We start from the raw sequence: 20,182 nt of genomic DNA, 5'->3' as shown, positions 1-20,182 counted from the left end.
GATTAAATGGAGATAAGAATCTCATAGACTTTCCTTCCTGGGCTAACTTTGAGCTCTCCTGAGTTGCTAGGATTACAGGCATGGACCACCAGTGCATATCAAGTTTGAAGAATTTTTTTTACCTTATATGTTTACTCAGGCAATCGCATCCTAACACTTGGAGAAGTGCCAAAGGATCAGGTCTATGCCCTAAAGCTCAAGGGCATATCCATCTGCTTCTCCATGCTGAAGGCTGCTCTCAGTGGGAGTTACGTCAATTTCGGAGTCTTCCGTCTCTATGGAGATGATGCCCTGGATAACGCTCTCCAGACCTTCATCAAGCTGCTCCTCTCTATCCCCCACAGTGACCTACTGGTGAGCCCTAGGCCTTGATGGAAGCATTTTGCCCCTCTCTGTATTGTTCACCTGAGACCATGATTAAAGATTTTAAGTAACTACGACCTGGCCAGCACCAGCTCACACTTAAAAGCCTATCTACTCAGGAGGTTGAGATCTGAGGGTCACAGTTCATAGCTATCCCGGGCAGACAAGAAAATCCAATTATCTCCAATTAACCAGCAAAAAGCTCAAAGTGGACTTGCAGTGCAAGTGGTAGCACATCAGCTGAGCAAGAGCATGAAATCTAGAGTTCAAACCCCAGTGTTGGCACAGAGACAGAGCAAGCATGCATGCACGCACATACTCTGAAGGCGTGGCTCAGGTGGCAGAGTGCCCACCGAGCAAGCAAGCATGAAAGTAAATGTGAGACCTTGAACTCACACCCCGGGACCAAAAAAGAAAAGAAGCTACAAACTTACTTCCTCCTACTATAACTAAGTCATTTGTTGTTTTAACGAATGAAAAGAAAAAATTTTTTTAACAGTGCTGGGGTTTGTACTCAGCCTCACACTTGCTAGGCAAGTGCTCTACCATTTCAGCCACACTTCCAGCCCTAAAAGAAATTATATTGTTGGGCTGGGGATATGGCCTAGTGGCAAGAGTGCTTGCCTCATATGAGGTCCTGGGTTCAATTCCCCAGCACCACATATACAGAAAACGGCCAGAAGTGGCGCTGTGGCTCAAGTGGCAGAGTGCTAGCCTTGAGCAAAAAGAAGCCAGGGACAGTGCTCAGGCCCTGAGTCCAAGCCCCAGGACTGGCCAAAAAAAAAAAGGAAATTATATTGTTTATGGCCTTCCTCTTCTGCTGAAGCGTGAAATGCCTAGGCTGATTTTCTTCTTCTACAGGATTACCCCAAGCTCAGCCAGTCTTACTACTCACTACTGGAAGTCCTGACCCAGGACCATATGAACTTTATTGCAAGCCTGGAACCTCATGTCATCATGTATATTCTCTCCTCCATTTCTGAAGGACTTACTGCACTTGGTAAGCACCTAACTTTGTACCACTTACCAGTGTCCAGAAGGATTACTGTTTGGGGGAAATGGCCCTAACAACAATACAATGCACACTTCATCCTAACATGCGTAGATGTTCACCAGTCACACTAAACTGGGTTTGTCAGCATCCCCAGTATCTCAGAGCATAGGTTCATACCTCAGGCTCCTGGTGCCTAAGCAGAGAGTCCTCTCCATTTATAGTAGTGATCTTCAATGAGTGGTTCTCTCCAAACTGGTTTCCCTGTTTGTCAAGTGGAATCCATACCTCCTGGAGTTCTCAGGAGGATAAATTAAGAGACAGTACCTAGAATGTACTTAGCACAGAATCTGGCACAAATGAAACACTTCCTGAATGCAAATGATTTACTACTATTTCATGAAGCAGAAGAGACACATACAAAGCACATTTTACCGACAATTTAAACATTTATTTGTATTATCCATTACCACGCACTCCATTTCAAATTTAGAAATTGGGCCTTGCTGTGTGGTGAGTGGAAGGATATCAGGTAACATCCTGAGCAGTGGCCAGTGCGTTCTCAGTGGCAGTGCGTTCTCAGCCAAGGGCAATCCCTGTTTTCCCAAAGTGGCCATCAGCAGCTCAGTATTCCTGCTTTCCTACCTCTTGCCTCCAGACACCATGGTGTGCACAGGCTGCTGCTCCTGCCTGGACCACATTGTGACATACCTCTTCAAGCAGCTGTCACGCAGCACCAAGAAGAGGACGACACCCCTGAACCAGGAGAGTGACCGTTTTCTGCATATCATGCAGCAGCATCCAGAGATGATCCAACAGGTAAGGAAGCTGAGCACTAAGGGGCAACTGATGCCGTGCCCTCTTGTATTGACACACCTGTAGAAGGGGAGCAATGTTAACATTGCTCAGGTGAAGGTCGATGTCTGAAAGTTGTCGTCAGGGGTCGGGGCTAGAGGGGTGGTTAGAGGGGTGGTTATGTAGAGCAGTAGCCAAGCAAGGAAGCCATGTTAAGTGAAAGGTTCTGTGTTCAGACACTAGTGTAAAGGGGATTTTGAGCTTTTTTTGTTTTCTTGTAGTACTGGAGACTGAGCCTTGCAAATACTAGGCAAGTGCTCTACCACTGAGTTATATTCCCCAGCCCTACAATGAGTTATTTTTCTGAGTAATTGTATGTAGAAAAGCCTTTTTTCTTTCTTTTTTTCACTAGTGGGCATTGAACTCAGAATCTTGACTTTGCTAGACAAGCACTCTACAATCCGAACATGCCCCCTGTCCATATTCTGTTTGTATGTAACAAAAGTTTTGAAGCAGTTTGCAGAAATAGAATTCTAAAATATATTTTTAGTGGGTAGAATTATTTACATATTAAGCCTGTAGTATCAGCTAATCTTAGCCAGGTAGCAGTGAACTTCACAAGTTCACCACTTTTAGTGTCCAAAAGCTGTCGTCTCTGAGGCCGGTACATGGAAGTGATAGTGTAGGGTGGCTTTCCCTACTGTAATTTCATCTGCTTCATCCCATCCCATTTGTAAGTGAAAGTATGTGTCAAACCAAATGAAAGAAGAGTAAAGAAAATATCACAAAAGAAAAACTTACTTTGAAATCAAAGACTAAAATAAAGTACATGATTTATAAACCACACACAGTCTCCTGTGCCCCTCACTGGGCATCCCTTCTCTCACCTCAGCCCCACACTGTCAATCACTGCCTCCTATTTTATGGTGTGTGTTGTTGGTTTTCCCAGATGCTGTCCACGGTGCTGAACATCATCATCTTTGAAGACTGTAGGAATCAGTGGTCTATGTCCCGACCCCTCCTTGGCTTAATACTACTTAATGAAAAGGTAGGAGAGCCACTCCCTGGTGCCACACCAGAGGCAAGAATAGGCCCCCATGTGGCTGACACTTCCTAGACGTTGTGAAGATGAAATACTTCACAAGACAGGAACATGGCCCACTTACTGAGCAGTAGCATGAAGGCGACTTGCCACACGGGTGCTTGTCTAAATTAAGTATACATGCATACACCGTATTCCATCCCTCCTTGAAGAACATTCTTCCATCTGCCAATTACAAGCCAGTTCTCCTTTCTCTGCCTTGCCTTACCTTCTCTTTCGTTCTTTGTCCACAGTATTTTTCTGACCTAAGGAACAGTATCGTCAACAGCCAGCCACCAGAGAAGCAGCAGGCCATGCATCTGTGTTTTGAAAACCTGATGGAAGGCATTGAGCGGAATCTTCTAACAAAAAACAGGGACAGGTAAGTGCCTGGGGCAGCAGATAGCCTGCCAAGACATCCTGGGCACTTGGGATTCTTCAAATCATTGAAGCAAGTATGCTCCTTATAAGTCTCTGTGTTCCCCCGTTTTGAGACTACCTGAAGCAGTGCTTTCCAATAGAAAAGCAATTCATTTGTGTACTTAAAAATTCCTTAGCCACTTAAGAACAAAGAAGCAAAAATCATCTTTGTATTTTACATAACAGTTTATCTAAAATATTGTCAGTGTATAACTGATACTTTAAAATTGAGACTGTTAATAGTTTTAAGTCTTAAACCCTGTGTATTTTATACTTAGTGGCATATCTCAAGCAGATGCTAAATTGTCACAAAAAAATACTTGATCTGTGTTGTATAATTCATAAATTTGAAATTTTTCTAGTTGATGAGTCTTGTGTAGGTTCCAAAAAAAAGTTATTTCCCAAATCAGAATTGAATGTGGGAGGAGGTAGTTTCTACATTTTGTTTTTGTCAGCACTGGGGCTTGAACTCAGGGCCTGGGCACTCTCCTTAAGTTTTCACTCGAGGCTGGTGTCTGCCTCGTCCAGTTCTTGGTGGCACTGGCCACTGGTTTTCAGTACTTGCTAGCCATGTGTGGCTAGGAGGTATCAGAGTAGACATCACAGTCATGTAGAACTGGCCTCTTAGCACTGAGACAATGCAATAGCCTCACTTGCTGTTCTTCTTTCTGCCCTCAGCTTGTGAAGGTTGCTTCCTACCTTGATTAGTAAGATTGCTTTTGTGATGATGTTAAGGCCAACATTGTCCTAGAACCCCAGATTTGACCCATCTCTGGCCTGCTGTGAAGTTGCCTGGCAGAAATAGGGACAAAAGCCAGCCAGCTTTCTTTGACAGTCTTAAGACTGAGATTAAGTGAAACAACCTTACATTCCTACATTCTACTTCTCTACTACTTTTTTGTTTTAAAAAACTTAGGCCAGGCCCTTTCCCCTTGCTCCTCCCCAACCCACATGACTCCTTTCTGCAGGTTCACCCAGAACCTGTCAGCATTCCGTCGAGAAGTCAACGACTCAATGAAGAATTCCACTTATGGCGTGAATAGCAATGACATGATGAGCTGACCCCTCCTCGGACTCGACCTGTACAGAGCAGCATCCCTTTGGTCTGGCCCAGAGGGCGAACAATTGCAAGGGAGATGGCCTGGCTAATCCTGGCTCCTTCCTCCAGGGATGTGGGGAAAATGGCAATGGTCAACTAGCGGCTTCCCCAGGGAAGAGGGGTGTGTGTGCACTCACAAGGGGGCAGGGTGCTGCTGGTTCCTGGGGGCTGGGTGGGAAGGGTGGTGGGAGGAGGTAGACAAGACACCTGAGACTCCAAGCTCCCTCCTCCTGGGGCCACCCAAGGGGGGAGAACCCCCAGTGTCCTGCCACAACCTGCCTTGTATAAACATGTACATTTTTTCATAACATTTTGAACAGGTTTATATTGACTCAAGTTTAAAAACAAAGCGTGACTGAAAAAATTTTTACAGAGTCTAGTGCACCAATGCTGATGTGAGGGATTATGTATGGCGAGTGAAGAAATGCATATTCTGGTGGCCTGAAGCTTTACTGGACAAGGATGTGTGAAAGTGCAGAGATATATTTAGTGACACAGTGTAGAGAGGCAAAAAGAAAAGTAAAAGTTCCAAATGTATATTTTTTCTTAATGCCCTTTCCTTCCCCTCCCCCCAAACAATCACTTCCTGTTGCTGTATTAACCCTTGTTATTAGGAACTCTAAGCCATGCCAGATCACTCCCTCCCCATTAACCATGGATGCTGCCCTAGGTCCCCTGGCCTCTTGCAGTGACAACTCCAGCTAAAAGTGTTTGGTATTCTTATCTCCATCCTTCCTCCCACTTTGCCTGTCATCGTCCTCAGACAAATGCCTCTTGTTAAAAATTGGATTTTAATGTTTTAGGGTTCTTGGTCTCTATTATAGAGACCAGAGAGAAGCATTGAGCCAGTTGCTCCTGTTGAGCAATTTGGATGAGTCCACCCACCAGAGGCCTGACTGTGTGTGGCCATAACTGTGTCTTCCCCAGCCCTTGAGGCGGTGTGTGTGGATGTGTGCGTGTGGATATTTATGTATGTACCCTGCACTCATGAATGTATGATCTGGAGGGAGTTACCAAGAGGAGCAGTTCTTAATAACAAGGTCTATCTAGCATGAAGTATTTAACATTCTCCCTTGGAAAATATACATTTTTATAAAATGAAAACCATAAATGTTTTGAATATTAAAAAAATTAACCTACAGAGGAAAATTAATGGAGAAAGCTATTTGCCTTGTACTTTTCCACAACTGTTGCTGCTAGTTGTACACATCTCTAGTTCAGCTCTTGCCCGTGGAACACTCATCAATTAGGTTTTATTTTTTATTTCTCTCCCCTACTCCCAGGAATAAGCCTGTTAATTATTTTTTTTCCTTCTCCTCTGGCGACTGTGTGGTGAATCCTTTCTTGCGTGATCTGGTTGCGGATAGACTTGTAAGGGTGTTTGCTGCATACAGTGTAAGCATTGTGACCGCCAATAAACTTCAATGGTTTCTACTGACTTGTTTTCAGCAGTCACGTGTAGTATGTCCAGGGACATGTATCTTGTTAAACATAAAAGCCAGGGCATGACAGGGGCCCCTAAACTTTATAAAATTAATTTGCTTCTTATTGGATAAAAGTCTGGCTCAACTTGTTCTAAATTTAAAAGTACAACTGGGCCCATTGATATACAGATAGCATAGTATCTATTATCCTGTTATAAAGGTCTTTACTTGTTTCCAGAAGATAATGTGGCCCCCTGCAGATGATGAAATAATTGATGAAAGCAGAGTTTTGTTAATGTTCTGAATGTCTGCTCCTGAAATGTCGGTTAGGCCTCATTTCTTGGAACCTGGCAAATTCAAGGGCAAACTCAATTATTCCCTAGATACTTCGTAGACCTCATAGGCCAAATAAACACTAGTTAACAGGGACTCCTGTAACTCCTATACTGTGTAGTGCTGGAAAGCACTTAGCTACAGTGTATGTGCCTTACTACAGACTGATACCTAGTGACTGGCCTAAGAGTGCCAGTCTTGTCTGCCTTACTGAGAAAGACCTTTCTGTGGTGTTACAGCATTCTGGGAACTGACAGGATTTTCTCAATCTTGAACTGTTTCATAGGCTGAACAGCAGGTAGAATTGATCTCAGCCAAACTCTGTCTCTAAACCTACCAGAGTATAAAATGCTGAAGCTTCACTGTGAAAAACAGTTCTGGCAGCGCTCCAGAATTTCAATTTGCAAGTAAGTGATCAGCAGTAAGTTGAAGAAGTTCTCTCTGCTCCAAACATCTTGAGGTGCCAGTCAACTGGGCACAACCCCAGAGCTCCCCTTCTGCAAAACTGTCAGAAGGAAGAAACTAAACAAAGATGGTGGTCTCCTTGGTGCATCCCAAATACTGTCCAGTCATGGCAAGGTGCCTGCCACAGTGAAGGCCTTCCAAAACCTGAAAAAACTGAACTTCATAAAACTTGGAGTTCTTCCTCCCTTAATTAGAATTTGAAGAAAAAGTGTCTCCCAGAAAAGCTTTTGGCCAAAAAACAACTGGTAACTTTTGATTCAACCTAATAAATGTGAATAACAAAGCCAGTTATCTTTATTTCATCAGAAATCCTTATGGAGGGGTTGGAGGTGTGGCTCAGGTGGAAGCATCCTAGCCAGCGAACCAAAGTGTCAAGAGTCAAGTCCCTCTCTCAGACAAAAAGGAGATCCTGGTGGTCTTAGGCAGCCAAAACAAGTTCGTTTGGGAGAGTCTAGGCTAGGCTATTTACTAGGCACTGGTTGGTTGATTCAGGTATGATTCCTGGCATAAACATACCTTACACGGAAATAACACCTAAATTCTTTACTGCTGATTAAAATTTGGCCAAAAAAGATATACAAAATTTTGGTAAAGTTTGTAACATAAAATTTTAAATGTTTAGGAAGTTTTTAACTACAGTGGGGTGCTTCAAGAAGTAATGAATTTGAGCAGAAATGTCAACTTTACTTTTTTTTTTTTGCCAGTCCTGGGCTTTGAACTCAGGGCTTGAGCACTGTCCCTGGCTTTCTTTTGCTCAAGGCTTGCACTCTGCCACTTGAGCCACAGCGCCAATTCTGGCCATTTTCTATATATATGTGGTACTGAGGAATCGAACTCAGGGCTTCATGTATATGAGGCAAGTACTCTTGCCTGTAGGCCACATTCCCAGCACCAAGAAATGTCAACTTTTAATGGCAGTGGCAACCTAAGAAATTATATATAATAGAGTAGGCATCAGTGCCGTGGCTCATGACTGTAATCCTAGCTACTCAGGATGCTCAGATCTGAGGACTGAGGCTCAAAGCCAAACCTGGCAGGAAAGTCCATAAAACTCCTGCCAGTTAACCAGCAAAAAGCCAAAAGTAAGGGAAAAAACAAAGAAAGGTATAGGAGTATTCCTCAAGTGATAGAATGCCTACCTAGCCAGCTTGAGGCCCTGAGAATAAATCCAATACCACCAAAACACAAGAATAAAAATAACGAACAGCCAGGATTGGTTAAGCTGCTAATGGTATGTAAGGGGATTCTTTATTTTGAGCTGTCTTCTCTGTGTTAATGACATTATTTGGGGTGGCTTAGATGATGCTCAACACTGGCTGGACTGTGGACGGGTGTGTTTCAGAAATTAGGTCGATTAAAGCAGCAGCTGACCAAAAAGCAGGAAAAGTAATCTGCAAGGCTATTTATTCCCACTGTTCTTTCTGTATAACAAATAGCACAAACTGACATCAGAACTTAGTAAACTCAAGGCCCTGTACTCAAGCTCTAGTACCACAAAAAAAATAAATAAATAAATTCAGGTACTAGTAGTTCCCACCTATAATCCTAAGCAGCTCAGGACGCTGAGAATCCAGGGTATTGAAGTTAAGGCTAACCCAAGACAGAAAAGTCAGTCTGACTTCATTTCTGAAATAACCAGCTAGAGATAAGGCCCAAGCGGCAGAGTGCCAGCCTAGCTAGTGAAAAACCCTGAATCCAAACCCCAGTTCCACCAAAAGAAAAACAAGCTCAGCCACAGAGCATTAAATATGTACCAGGCCCTGCGTTTATCTCCAGTGTTCTGCCAAAGAAAAGCATGCTCTTTTGATTACGTGCTCTTGGTCTAAATTATTCGATTCCAATTAAGGGCTGAGAAGGTAACTGGGGTAGAAACATCCTAGACCCATGTTATTTGATAAATTCTGTCGCCTAAAAAGCCTGGGAAAGAGTTACTCCACAAGTCTGGCCTGTTAGTTGGTAAAGTTTTAAAAAGTACTTGGGGAAAATAAAATTGTAAGAAAACGAAAAACTGTGGAGTGTACTTATGAAAGCCCCATGCACAACTATTCTGTTTTTAATTGTGTCATGGCTCGAAAACAATCCATAATGCACTTAAGCCCCCCAATATGTGTTAACTTGCCTCCTTACTAGGCTGCAAAGGAACGGGCAGACGAGGGACTCCCCTAACTCAGAGTCCTAGGGCATGTCAGGCATGGGGGTTCCAAACTCCTGCCTGTTGAGAACTGAGGATCACAGTTCAAAGCCATCCCGGGCAGGAAAATCCATGGGATCTCACCTCCGGATAATCTCTAGCGAGCCGGAAGTGATGCTGTGGCTCAGAGTGACCGAGCGCTCCGGGATGGCGTCCAGTCCCCACGACTGACCACCAGAAGGAAAAAAAAAGCCTGTCCCCAGCTCTTGAATACTACGACTGTAATGGACGTAAGGCATCCAGAACGGGGGGGGGGGGGGGGGAACGAGCGCGGCAAGGCTGGGAATGAAGCCGCGTTTAGAGCTAATTTCATCGGAGAACTGATGACCCAAGTCTGGGGCCGGTGTCAAGAGATCAAGGCAAAGCCCTTATCGGCCGGGCCACAGACCACCGCCGGCCCTTCCACTCGGCCAGACCCACGGCGGCCACCGCGCCCTCGCCTAGCTCAGCACGGTGCCCTCTGCTCGCCTACCTCCTCCTAGATCCGAAACTGGCTCCCCGCGCCCCCCAGTCCCCCGCTTCGGCCCCCAGCCCGCAGAGCCTCGGGGCCTGCCTGGGGTGTTCCTGCCCCTCCCCTCTCCAAGCCACAGAAATGCGGGCGGGGGCTGATCCGCCGGCCCCTCGGGGACACGCACGCCGAGGCCCCTGGCCACAGCCCAAAGAGCGCTGCGGGCGTGGCGGGCCGCGTCCCACCCCGAGACCGCCGCTCTGGCCCCGGAAGTGGTTCTGCGCGGCCCACGTGCGTCTGAAGAAAGCGCGCGCCTGCGCACCGAGGTCCGCGTCGGGGGGGGGGGGGATGGCGCCGTCCCGCGCAGGCGCAGGCGGGGCGCGGCTGTCCGCTCGCGCACGCGCACTGCGAGGCTTGTCTGCCCCGCGGCCTCTCCCCGGGCGTCCGCGGCGGTCATCGCAGTGACCCTGTCCAAGGCTGTGGGGCGCTGAGCTCCCGAGAGGGGGCTTGCGGACGGAAGGGAACGTCCGTGCGTAGCGGGGAACGCGCGGCTCGGTGGCAGGACTTGGCCGTGGAGAGAGGATCGGGGAACGCGGTGCGGAGCGGCGGCGTGTTCCTGCGAGCCCCGCGGCGCCCAGCTGCGCGTGCGGGAGGCGAGGAGCGGCCGCGGGCCCCGCCAAGGCCGAGCCCGAGTGGAGGAGCCCCGGGAGGTGTCGGCGTTTCCTCACCACCAAAATCCATGACATGACACGGAAGACTCCGCTGCAAAGACGGCCTGGGAAAATAGGAACCCGTGAAATTCAGCAATATCTAAAACCAGCCGCGAAATCGTGACCGAGAGGGATCGTGCTAGCTGGGACTGCGAGGGCGCTTTCATTAAAAATGAAAATAAAAATAAAAAATTAGCCAGGTGCCCGTGGCTCACGCCTGTAACCCTAGCTACTCAGGAGGCTGAGATCTGAGAATCGTGGTTCAAAACCAGCCCCGGGGCAGAAAAATCCCCGTCGGACTCTCATCTCGGATTAACCACTCAAAAACTGGAAGTGGAGCTGTGGCTCAAAGTGGTCAGGGACAGCACCCCAGGCCCTGAGTTCAAGCCCCGCAACCGGCATCATCATCCTCATAAGCATATAAACAAAGATAAACAACAGGTCATCTCAATATATAAAGAAAAAAGTATTTTAAAAGTTGCCATCTAGCAGGTGCCAGGGTATCCCACATGTAATCCTAGCCTCTCAGGAGGTAGAGATCTAAGGATCACAGTTCAAAGCCAGTCAGGGCAGGAAAGTCTGTGACACTCTTATCTCCAATTAACCACTAAAAAGCTGGAAAGGAATTCTAGCTCAGCTGGTAGAGCACTAAGCCTTGAAGGAAAAACAAAAAAAAAAAAACTCAAGAGACCCTCAGTTCAAGCCCCAGGACTGGCACAAAAAAATAAAATAAAAAGAAAAGTCAGTATCCATGATTTTTTTTTTAACTTAGCACAGGAAGAATGGGCACCACCTTTTTTTCGGTACTGAGAGGGTTACACCCAGGGTCTAATGCTTGTCACCAAATCCCAGACATTCTCAACCTGGCAATGAACATCAAACACCCCTGTATATAGTACCAACTTCTCAGGAAGCTGAGGAAGGAGGATTACAATCTCGAGGCCAAGAGCATACTTACAAGTCAAAAACTTGGATCTTTGCCCTAAATCAAGAAAAAAGCAAAAATGCCAGCAGAGTAGCCCCCATCCATATTTCCAGCAAATAATAATAATAATGAGAAGCAAATAATAAAGTCCATAGACTGGAATGGCTAAGTTCAGACTGACAATGCCTAGTGTTGATAAAGATACAGAAAAATTAGAATGATTGTACACTGCAAGTAGGAATGCACAGTGGTAGTCAGTGCTTGCTGCTTCCCTTGTGAACACATCTCTCTGCGTTGGAGGCTGAGAGCCCCTCTCTGTGGTATGCCTCCATACACTTGGCCCTCACCATGCTTCTCACTCCGTGGTTCTAGGCCGGCCGCAACAGCAACTTCACCTGAGAACCTGTTAGACACTTTAATTCTCTTGACCCCACCTAGACCAACTCAATGGGAAACAGCCGAGGAAAAGGCTGACCATTGTATACTTTAACAAGCGCACAGGTGAGCATGAGGCACCCAGAGGAGGAAAGGAGGGAGGAATGGAATAGGAGGATGTTCTTTAGGGCTGATTGGATACCTTCCCCCTCCCCAGGCTTTTTAACAGCCTGGAGAGGGCAGCGGGCTTTGGCTCCAGTCAAGGTGACGTCTCATGAGCGGCAGTGATCCAGGGGGCCCATGGTAAGGCCGAGCGGGGGCTGAGAAGGCCAGGCCCCGGGGGATGAGTGGAACTGGACCCCCAATGGGCACACACCCCAGGGGGCAGACAGACGGCCTCTGGGCAGCCCCCAGCCTTCCGCCCGGCCGCTCTGCTGTCTTTGGAGTGTTGCAGGCTTACCTCTGAGCTACTGGGGTCGGCGGGACCGTTGGCTTGTGTCCTCCAAGGGCTCTTAAATGGCCCTTGACCTCGACAGGCCCCTTTTCAGGCAGCACCCAAGGGCCTGCTGGCTGCTGAGCTCCGAAGCTGGGGGGCCCCAGGGCCTTTCCTCACCACAAGCCCCTTCCTTACAGCTGCCGGGCCAACCCGACCCGGTACCAAGTTACAGCAGCGGCGGCATCATGACGGAGAGGGAAACGCGGACCATGCTGTGGGGTAAGTGAGGGACCCCCGGGGCCCCTCCGCGGGGACAAGGTGGAGGTGCTGCTGCTCCCGGGGCCTTGGCGCTCTCAAGCCCATTCCGCTCTGCCCCGGGGCAGGTGCTGAGCTAACTCACGACAAGCGGATTTGCACCTTCAAGCCCGAACTGGAGAGGAAGGAAACCTGTAAACTGGTCATCAGTACGGTGGGTGTCCCCCCCAAGGCTGGGAGGGAGGAGGAGCGAGCGCAGCGGCTCCCATCGCGGCCGGGCATCTTCCGCCCCGGCCCTGAGGCCGCCGCCTGCTCTCCATCCCGCTCAGGTTTGCCTGGGTGAGAAAGCCAAAGAAGAGCTGAACCGCGTGGAGGTCCTGACCCCGGAAAGCATGGAGGACAGGAGGTCGCCCGTCACCCTGGCTACGCTCAAGCCCTCTGTCCTGCCCATGGTGAGCCTCTCCCCCAAGACCCCAAAGTGGGGTGCGCAGGCAGGTCCAGCCAGGTCCGACAACACGAGGGAAGCAACCTAGCCCTGTCCACATCCTTGCTGACCCCCGGCAACCAGGTAGCCTGTCTTCAACAGGATCGTGGTTACGTGGGTCCCTGCCAGTGGCTGGGACACTGGGGACTTCGCTATGGCTTACATATCCAGCTTAGCTTGGGCTTTCTGTGCAGTCAGCCATGGTTTGTGAATAGTGGTAGGGATTTTCTTTCTCTTTTTTCTTTTTCCTTTCTTTAGTCAGTCATGGGGCTTGAACTCAGGGCCCGGGCACTGTCCCCCGAGCTCTTTTGTTCAAGATTAGTTAGTGCTCTACCGCTTTGAGCCACAGCACCACTTCTGTGTTTTCTGGTGGTTGATTGGAGATAAGAGTCTCACAGCCTTTCCTGCCTGGGCTGGCTTTGAACCACGATCCTCAGATCTCAGCCGCCTGAGTAGCTAGGATTACAAGCTTGAGCCACGAGCGCCTGGTTCTTTTTTTAAAAATTAATTAATGTATGTATTTATTTCTGTTTAGATAGGTCTTATTATGTAACCCCAAGCCAGCCCTCGTTTTGAGAGCCTCCTGCCTCAGCCTCCTGAGTGCTGGGATTACAATTTGTGCCACCGAGTCTGTCTGCTTTTCCTCTATGTATAATTCTACCACGCTATTGCATGGACTGGGACCTCCAATATCATACAGCTGCTCCCTGATTCAGAGCGGGCTTATATTCAGATAGATGTATGGTACATTGGAAGTGTCATAAGTGGAGAATGCACTTACAAAGATATAGTCTAAGCCAGGCTGCAGCAGCTCACGCTTGTAATCCTAGATGCTCAGGAGGCTGAGATCTGAGGATTGCAGTTCAAAGCCAGCCCAGGCGGGAAAGGCTGTGAGACTCTTATCTCCAATAAGCCAACAGAAAACGGGAAGTGGCTCTGTGGCTCAAGTGGTAGAGCCTTGAGCTAAAGAGCTCACGGACCGTGTGCAGGCTCAGAATTCAAGCCCCACAACTGACAAAAAAATAGATGTGGCCTACTTGGATATGTTGTGGCAACAGAGCCAACAGGCTTTGCTGACATATCAGACACAGAATGTAAGAGAAAAACACTTTTGTGCCCGACTCAATAGAATAACAGCTTGTCCTGGTGGAATAGAATAACAGATATCTACTGGGACAGAATGGTGGATAGGGACTATATTTTTTAAAAGTCCTATATATGTTAAATTTTGGCTATCTGGCAGCTAACCCAGTTAACTACAGGACTGGAAGTTCAAGTGAGAGGGTCATTTAAAAAAAAAAAAAACGGGAGTATGTACACATAGAAAAGAGTAGAACTGAAAAGCTGGGTGCTGGTGGCCTGTAATCCTAGCTACTCGGGAGGTTGATATCTGAGGATCACACTTCCAAAGTCCAAAAGACTCTTATTTCCAGTGAACCACCAAAAGCCAGACGTGGAGCTGTGGCTTACGTGGGGGAGCACTCGAACACGCTAAGTTGGGACAGGGCCCAGGCCCTGTGGAGAGGGACAGAGATTGCCGCCGCAGGAGGGGGGAGGGCTGAGAACAAAGGCCCATAGGGCCCGCATTCCTCAGGGGTTCAGGACTGGCTGCTCCCCCCACCCCCGCCCGTCAGGTGCCAAGATCCAAGTTCACCTGTGCTCCTCTGACCTTTCCCACTGCAGGTGGCCATGTCGAGGGTAGAGCTTTCTCCTCCAGTGGTCTTCCAGCTTCGGACGGGCTCGGGACCCGTGTTCCTCAGTGGCCAGGAGTGCTATGGCAAGTCAGAGCTTGGATGTGGGCCGGGGTGAGGGTGCAGGGGTGTGCGGGACATGGACACGATCACTCAAGCACTTGAGCACGTCTTGGTGTCTTGTTTTTCCTAGATAAACTCCCCGAAGGTAACATGATTGCCCCCGGCCTGAACTGGAAAGCCATAGGGAAGGTCCAGGCTCCAATTCTCCTTTAGCTCTCTCTGTGGGCCTCAGCCCTCACTGGTACCATGAGAAGCTGCCTTTGACTTCACTTTCAGAGAGTCTTTTTGGTGGTGGTGCTTGAACTCAGGGCCTGAGCGCTGTCCCTGAGGTTTTTACTGAAGAGCCACACTTTCACTTTTCTGGTGATTCATTGGAGATAAGAGTCCCACGGCCTTTCCTGCCTGGGATGGCTTCAAACTGCGATCCTCAGATCTCAGCCTCCTGAATTGTTAGGATTACGGGGGTGAGCGCAGGTGCCCGGCTTTGAGTCTTCTTAGGAATAGATGGGGCATTCAAAAGAAGTTCAGCATAGGTCTGGGAATATGGCCTAGTGGCAAGAGTGCTTGCCTCATATAGCTGAAGCCCTGGGTTCGATTCCCCAGCACCACATATATAGAAAACAGCCAGAAGTGGCGCTGTGGCTCAAGTGGCAGAGTGCTAGCCTTGATCAAAAAGAAGCCAGGGACAGTGCTCAGGCCCTGAGTTCAAACGCCCCAGGACTGGCAAAAAAAAAAAAAAAAGTTCAGCATAACCCATTTAAACATGGCTGCTAGACAGTATAGAGCCATCGTGATGAGGGTAGTTTTCCTGCTTCCAAGCCCCTAACATGTTTCATTTTCCTTAAAATAAGCTCTAGATTCTTAACTGCCTGTTTCAGGTTCCTCTTGTCCTTCCCATCTTATGTTATAATAAATACCAGAGGCCTGGGTATTTTATAAAAGATTTGTCAGCCTGAAGGCACATGCCCGTAATCACAGCACTTGGAGGCTGAGTAGAGGATCATGAGTTTGTGGCCAACCTGGATTTCATAGTGAGAGCCTGTCTTAAAAAACAACCAAAAAAAAAAAACAAAAAACAGGGGCTATGAATATAGCCTAGTGGCAAGTGGGCCTCATATACATGAAGCCCAGAGTTCGATTCCCCAGCACCACATATACAGAAAACGGCCAGAAGGGGCGCTGTGGCTCAAGTGGCAGAGTGCTAGCCTTGAGCAAAAAGAAGCCAGGGATAGTGCTCAGGACTGGCAAAAACAAAAAACAAAACAAAACAGCCAGGCACTGGTGGCTCACACCTGTAATCCTAGCTACTCAGGAGACTGAGATCTGAGGACCATGATTCAGAGCCAAGCTAGGGAGGAAAGTCTGTGAGACTCTCTATCTCCAATTAAGCACCAAAAATTGGGATATGGAGCTGTGGTTCATGCAGTCCAGAGCTAGCCTCGAACACGAAAGCTCCAGGAGAGCAACCTGAGTTCAAGCCCCGAGTTCCAGCACATACGCATAAATCAAACAGAAAAGGTTTGTTTGGCTCGCTATCCCAGTGGCTGGAAAGTCCAAACAACATGGCTCTGACAACTGGCAAGGGCGCCCAATATGTCACAACATGGCACCCACGGGGTGTATGCAGAAAGGGCACATGTGTGAGAATTCAGTGAGCTGAGAAAGGAACTTTCTAGCAAAACAATGCTGTGGAACAGAGCCAGTCTCAAGACCTAGTCCTTCAAGACAGAATTAATGCATTCGCCAGGGTGCATCCCCACGACCGAGGTACCTTCAGCTAGGCCCCAACCCTCGCAGTTGTCAGGCCGAGAATGCAGGGACCCCAGCAGGGACGAGGCGCAGGCCATCCTGCCACGTCCACTCCCTCTCCTTCCCGCCCTACCCACTTCCCAGCACATGTCTTCCCTCCTCCCCTGTCCTTTCTGTCTCTTGCCTTGGGCCGGGGTGAGGGGGTTGTGTGTCTTTCTCTATGCCCTGACACACCCTGGCCCCTATTTTGGGGTACAGAAGATAGGTGTACATATTCAGCCCCAGGGGTACCCCCAAGGCCACGGTGAAATAAAAGGAGTCGGCAGACGCCACCCTAGACCTGGAAACTCTGCCTTTGCTTCCCCTCCTTGCATCTGCCTCGCCCACACCCTCACAGAGCTTTTAGACTCCTCCTGGGCAGAGGAGGAGGAGGAAGAGTTTGAGGAAGAGGAGGTAGACGTGGATGACGATGACGATGACGGCAGCGGCAGCGAAGCAGACGTGTCTGCAGAGAGCACTTCTGCCCGACAAGGGAAGAGGCTGGTGCCCCACAAGCAGATGAGCGTGACGAAGGTGGGGAAGGAGGTGTCTGCCTTGGGTTTGTTCGGGAGCCGGGAGAGGCCCCTGGGAGGAAGTGCACGGTGAGCCCAGACCACTGTCTCAGTGCTGCCGGCTGCTCAGCCAGGATGGCTTGGGCCGGGGGAGTCTGTTCTGGCCCTGGGCTTCAGCCTAACTCTCTCTAACAGTGCTTGTCTTTGATTTCCAGAAAAAAAAGCTGGACAAAGAAGAGGCGGCAGAGAGGTAACACTTCCCCTTGTCTTGTTAGATTGCCCTGCGTTAGTTCCGTGAGATACGTAGTGCTAGGAAGCCCGGTCCAGCTGGCATGTATACAGACACGCACGCGCGCACACGTGAACTGGAGTCAGCACGCCATCTTGGAAAGCATGCCATGTTCTTATTTTTGGACCTGATTCCACTTAAGGCAATCCTTCCAGAGAACGCAGCTCAAGATATGGGGGAAATTGTGTGAGCAAGAGAACTTACCATGGCTTTGTCCAAGTACTAGTGAAAACTTGAAGCCCTCTAAATGTCTACCGCATCACAATGAGCTAAACCCTTGTATCTTTTCTCTGTTCTGCTTGGCCAAATGGAATGTCACATGATGCTTTCAAAGCACACAGCAGCCTGCAGTGTCAGTAAGATTAAAAGGACAAGATAGCATATCATGATGTTTTTAAAAATGTTAATATTGGTAGGAAGTAAAAATAATTATAGGGCTGGGAATATGGCCTAGCGGCAAGAGTGCTTGCGTCCTATACATGAAGCCCTGGGTTCAATTCCTCAGCACCACATATACAGAAAATGGCCAGAAGTGGCGCTGTGGCTCAAGTGGCAGAGTGCTAGCCTTGAGCAAGAAGAAGCCAGGGACAGTGCTCAGGCCCTGAGTCCAAGGCCCAGGACTGGCCAAAACAAAAACAAACAAAAAGAAAATTATAAGTAGCATATCCTCTTATTTGCTCTAAATTGTATGCAATGTGGTAAAAATTTTTCTAATGAAAAAGGTATTTTTGATACCTGAAAGAAGCAGAGGGAAGCCTAAAAGAGGAAGACAAATGTTTGAAAAGGAGAAGGGCTGGACTGGGCGGTAGGGGGATATAGCTTAGTGGTAGGGCATTCATCACACACGAGAACAATGGAGAGAGAGGCAGAGTGCCCCACAGCTTCCAGGCTGGGCTGCCTGCCTCCCAGAACCGCCTCGGCCCAGCTCCCTCCCTGCACAGACACGGGGCGAGCCCAAGCTATGGCCTTCCCTGATCTCCGTTTTGCCCACCTCCATCTCAGCTCCCTGCCACCTCCACACAGTTCCAGGTCCACTCCAGTGGCAGACAAGACCCCTGCGAGAAAGGTGAGTAGGAAGCTAGAAGGGCCGGCCTGGGGCAGGGGGCGGGGCGCGGTAGAGACGGAAACTCCCTTTCTCTACAGGCCAGAATCACATTGAAAACTAAGAAATCATCAGCCAAGAGATGAGGAGCCTACGATGGCCTTGTCCCGACTGAGGAAGGTTCAAGACCCCGCCAGGCAGAAAGTGTCTCCCCTACCACCTGTGCTCTGGTGTTCCCTAATGGCCCCTCCACCTGAGTCAGAATACGACGGCATGTGGGGGCCACACAAGAATCCTATACCTTCTCCACCCCCCCCCCCCAAATAACCCTCCGGTTCCAGGAGGCCTTAGAAGAGCCCAGCAAACAAATGCAGGGCCCCAATAAAGTTTACGTGGTCAGGATTTTTCTCTTCTTCCCTGGGTGGAGAGGCTTCCTGCCGCACCAGCCCCTGTGCCCAGCAGAGGGCGGCCTTCAACCGGCAACACCGATCTCCCTCCCTCCCTCCCATCTAAGCCCCTGCCTGGGGCTGAGCTGGTGGCACGAGCCCCTCACACCCTTTGACCCGGTCAGACCCACCTGCACCCCTACCACGAAGGACCTGGACCCTGAGGCCCCCACGTCCAGAGCCCGCTCCCCTCTTGTGAGGCCCTTGTCCAAAGTGAGGATCCCAGGTACTTGCTTTTCCAGGCTGCTTCTGTGAGGGTGCTGCGCCCCACAAGCCATTTGTACAGGGTCCTCTCAGCTAAATGACCCTGTTGGAGGGTTCCTGCCTGGCTCTGGCTGCCCTGTCCAGACCTGGGGAGATGGCTCCGATGACCCTCTCTTCATCCTTATAGCATGGTTAATAGCGTGAAGACCTCCTTTCTCCCCCTCCTACCCCCTACTCCCCCCCCACCCCGGGCCATGCTGGGGGCTACACTTAGAGCTTCTGCTAAGCTTCTCCCCACCTCCCCATGGGCCTGGTCCGAACACACAAGCAAGCCAGTAGAGACTTTTCTCCGAACCCCCCAGGTATTGGGGGTTGATTCCCTAGTACTGGAGGTTAAGTCCAGGGCCTTAGCAAGCATTCTACCGCCTGGACCACACCCCCAAGTCTTGTTTTCATTTCGCCAGGGCCTCCCTGACTTTGAGTTCAGCTCCCTGAGCTAAACTCAAAACCCCCAGTCCTCTTCGGCGCTACCTCATGAGTATCCAGGATTATAGACGTATGTCATGCCCAGCTCGGGTCAGAGGTCTTTCAGCACCTACATAGGTCAGCAACCAGGATTTGGGCTCTTTCGGTGTTCGGTTCCTTGGTGTTCGCTGAGCCTGGGTTTTGGCCACAGGCACACACCGTAAGCAAAACGCGGCTCCTTTCATTCCAGTTGCCTGCAATCTGGAGGAAATAAAGCCAACACCAGGAAAGGACTGGAAATGCTTTGAAGGGAGCAGAACTGTTAGGTCTTGAAAGCACGTGACTGACAAGGGGATGGGGACTCCATGCGGACCTGGCAGAAGGGTGTTCCTAGGAACTGGAGAGTGTGTGCAAAGGGCTCGAGGTAGGAGTGAGCTTGCAAGTCTAGCAAGAAGGAAGACAGCCGGGGGGAATGGCCACTGACGGGCGCACCAGGAGCTGTCCAGAGATGTGCTCACAAATCCCATGAGGTGGGACTGACTAGTCCCGCTTCTCCAATGAAGCACAGAGAGGTTACACCATCTGCACCAAGGTCACACCGCCGAGTAACCTGGCCCGAGAACCCTCGCATTTAGCCGCTCTGCTGTTTCCGGGAAGAGATGGGCAGGGGCAGGCATAAGAATGAATTCCGTTCAGAGGAGCCCTGGCCAAAGACTTCAAGCCTTCCAGGGCGGGGCAGGGGCCTGGGATCTGGATCCTTACCAGGGGGCGCGCCTCGCACCCCTGGGGTCACTTGATCATGGTGTGCTAGAAGGCAGCAGGCAGCAGCTAGCCGACGGGAGTCAGTCCCAGTTGCTAGGGTTGCCCTTGGCCCTTCTCAGGCTGTG

At 49.5% G+C, this 20,182-nt stretch overlaps 2 protein-coding genes across 3 annotated transcripts in view; both read left to right on the top strand.

Moving 5' to 3' along the window:
• The window catches only part of Xpo7 (exportin 7), a 72,543-nt gene extending 66,356 nt beyond the window's left edge, over positions 1–6,187 (top strand). For both annotated transcript variants that reach the window (XM_048330876.1, XM_048330875.1), the window contains exons 23-28: positions 140–354; positions 1,225–1,363; positions 2,013–2,173; positions 3,099–3,197; positions 3,485–3,612; positions 4,619–6,187. In XM_048330876.1, coding sequence (XP_048186833.1) covers positions 140–354; positions 1,225–1,363; positions 2,013–2,173; positions 3,099–3,197; positions 3,485–3,612; positions 4,619–4,712 — 836 coding nt within the window. In that variant the 3' untranslated portion in view covers positions 4,713–6,187. The remainder of the gene's footprint in view (positions 1–139; positions 355–1,224; positions 1,364–2,012; positions 2,174–3,098; positions 3,198–3,484; positions 3,613–4,618) is intronic.
• A 5,707-nt stretch (positions 6,188–11,894) lies between these two features.
• Positions 11,895–18,790, top strand: Npm2 (nucleophosmin/nucleoplasmin 2). Its single transcript, XM_048330997.1, has 9 exons — positions 11,895–11,923; positions 12,169–12,335; positions 12,440–12,525; positions 12,641–12,763; positions 14,479–14,572; positions 16,696–16,871; positions 17,065–17,099; positions 18,141–18,204; positions 18,752–18,790. The coding sequence occupies exons 1-9, from the start codon at positions 11,895–11,897 to the stop codon at positions 18,788–18,790; spliced, it is 813 nt and encodes a 270-aa protein (XP_048186954.1).
• Positions 18,791–20,182: the final 1,392 nt, after the last annotated feature.

This window comes from Perognathus longimembris, chromosome 21, assembly GCF_023159225.1.
Source record: "Perognathus longimembris pacificus isolate PPM17 chromosome 21, ASM2315922v1, whole genome shotgun sequence".
Taxonomy (NCBI): Eukaryota; Metazoa; Chordata; class Mammalia; order Rodentia; family Heteromyidae; genus Perognathus; species Perognathus longimembris.
Note: the sequence above shows the minus strand (reverse complement) of the source record. Positions and strands in the feature narration are given on the sequence as shown.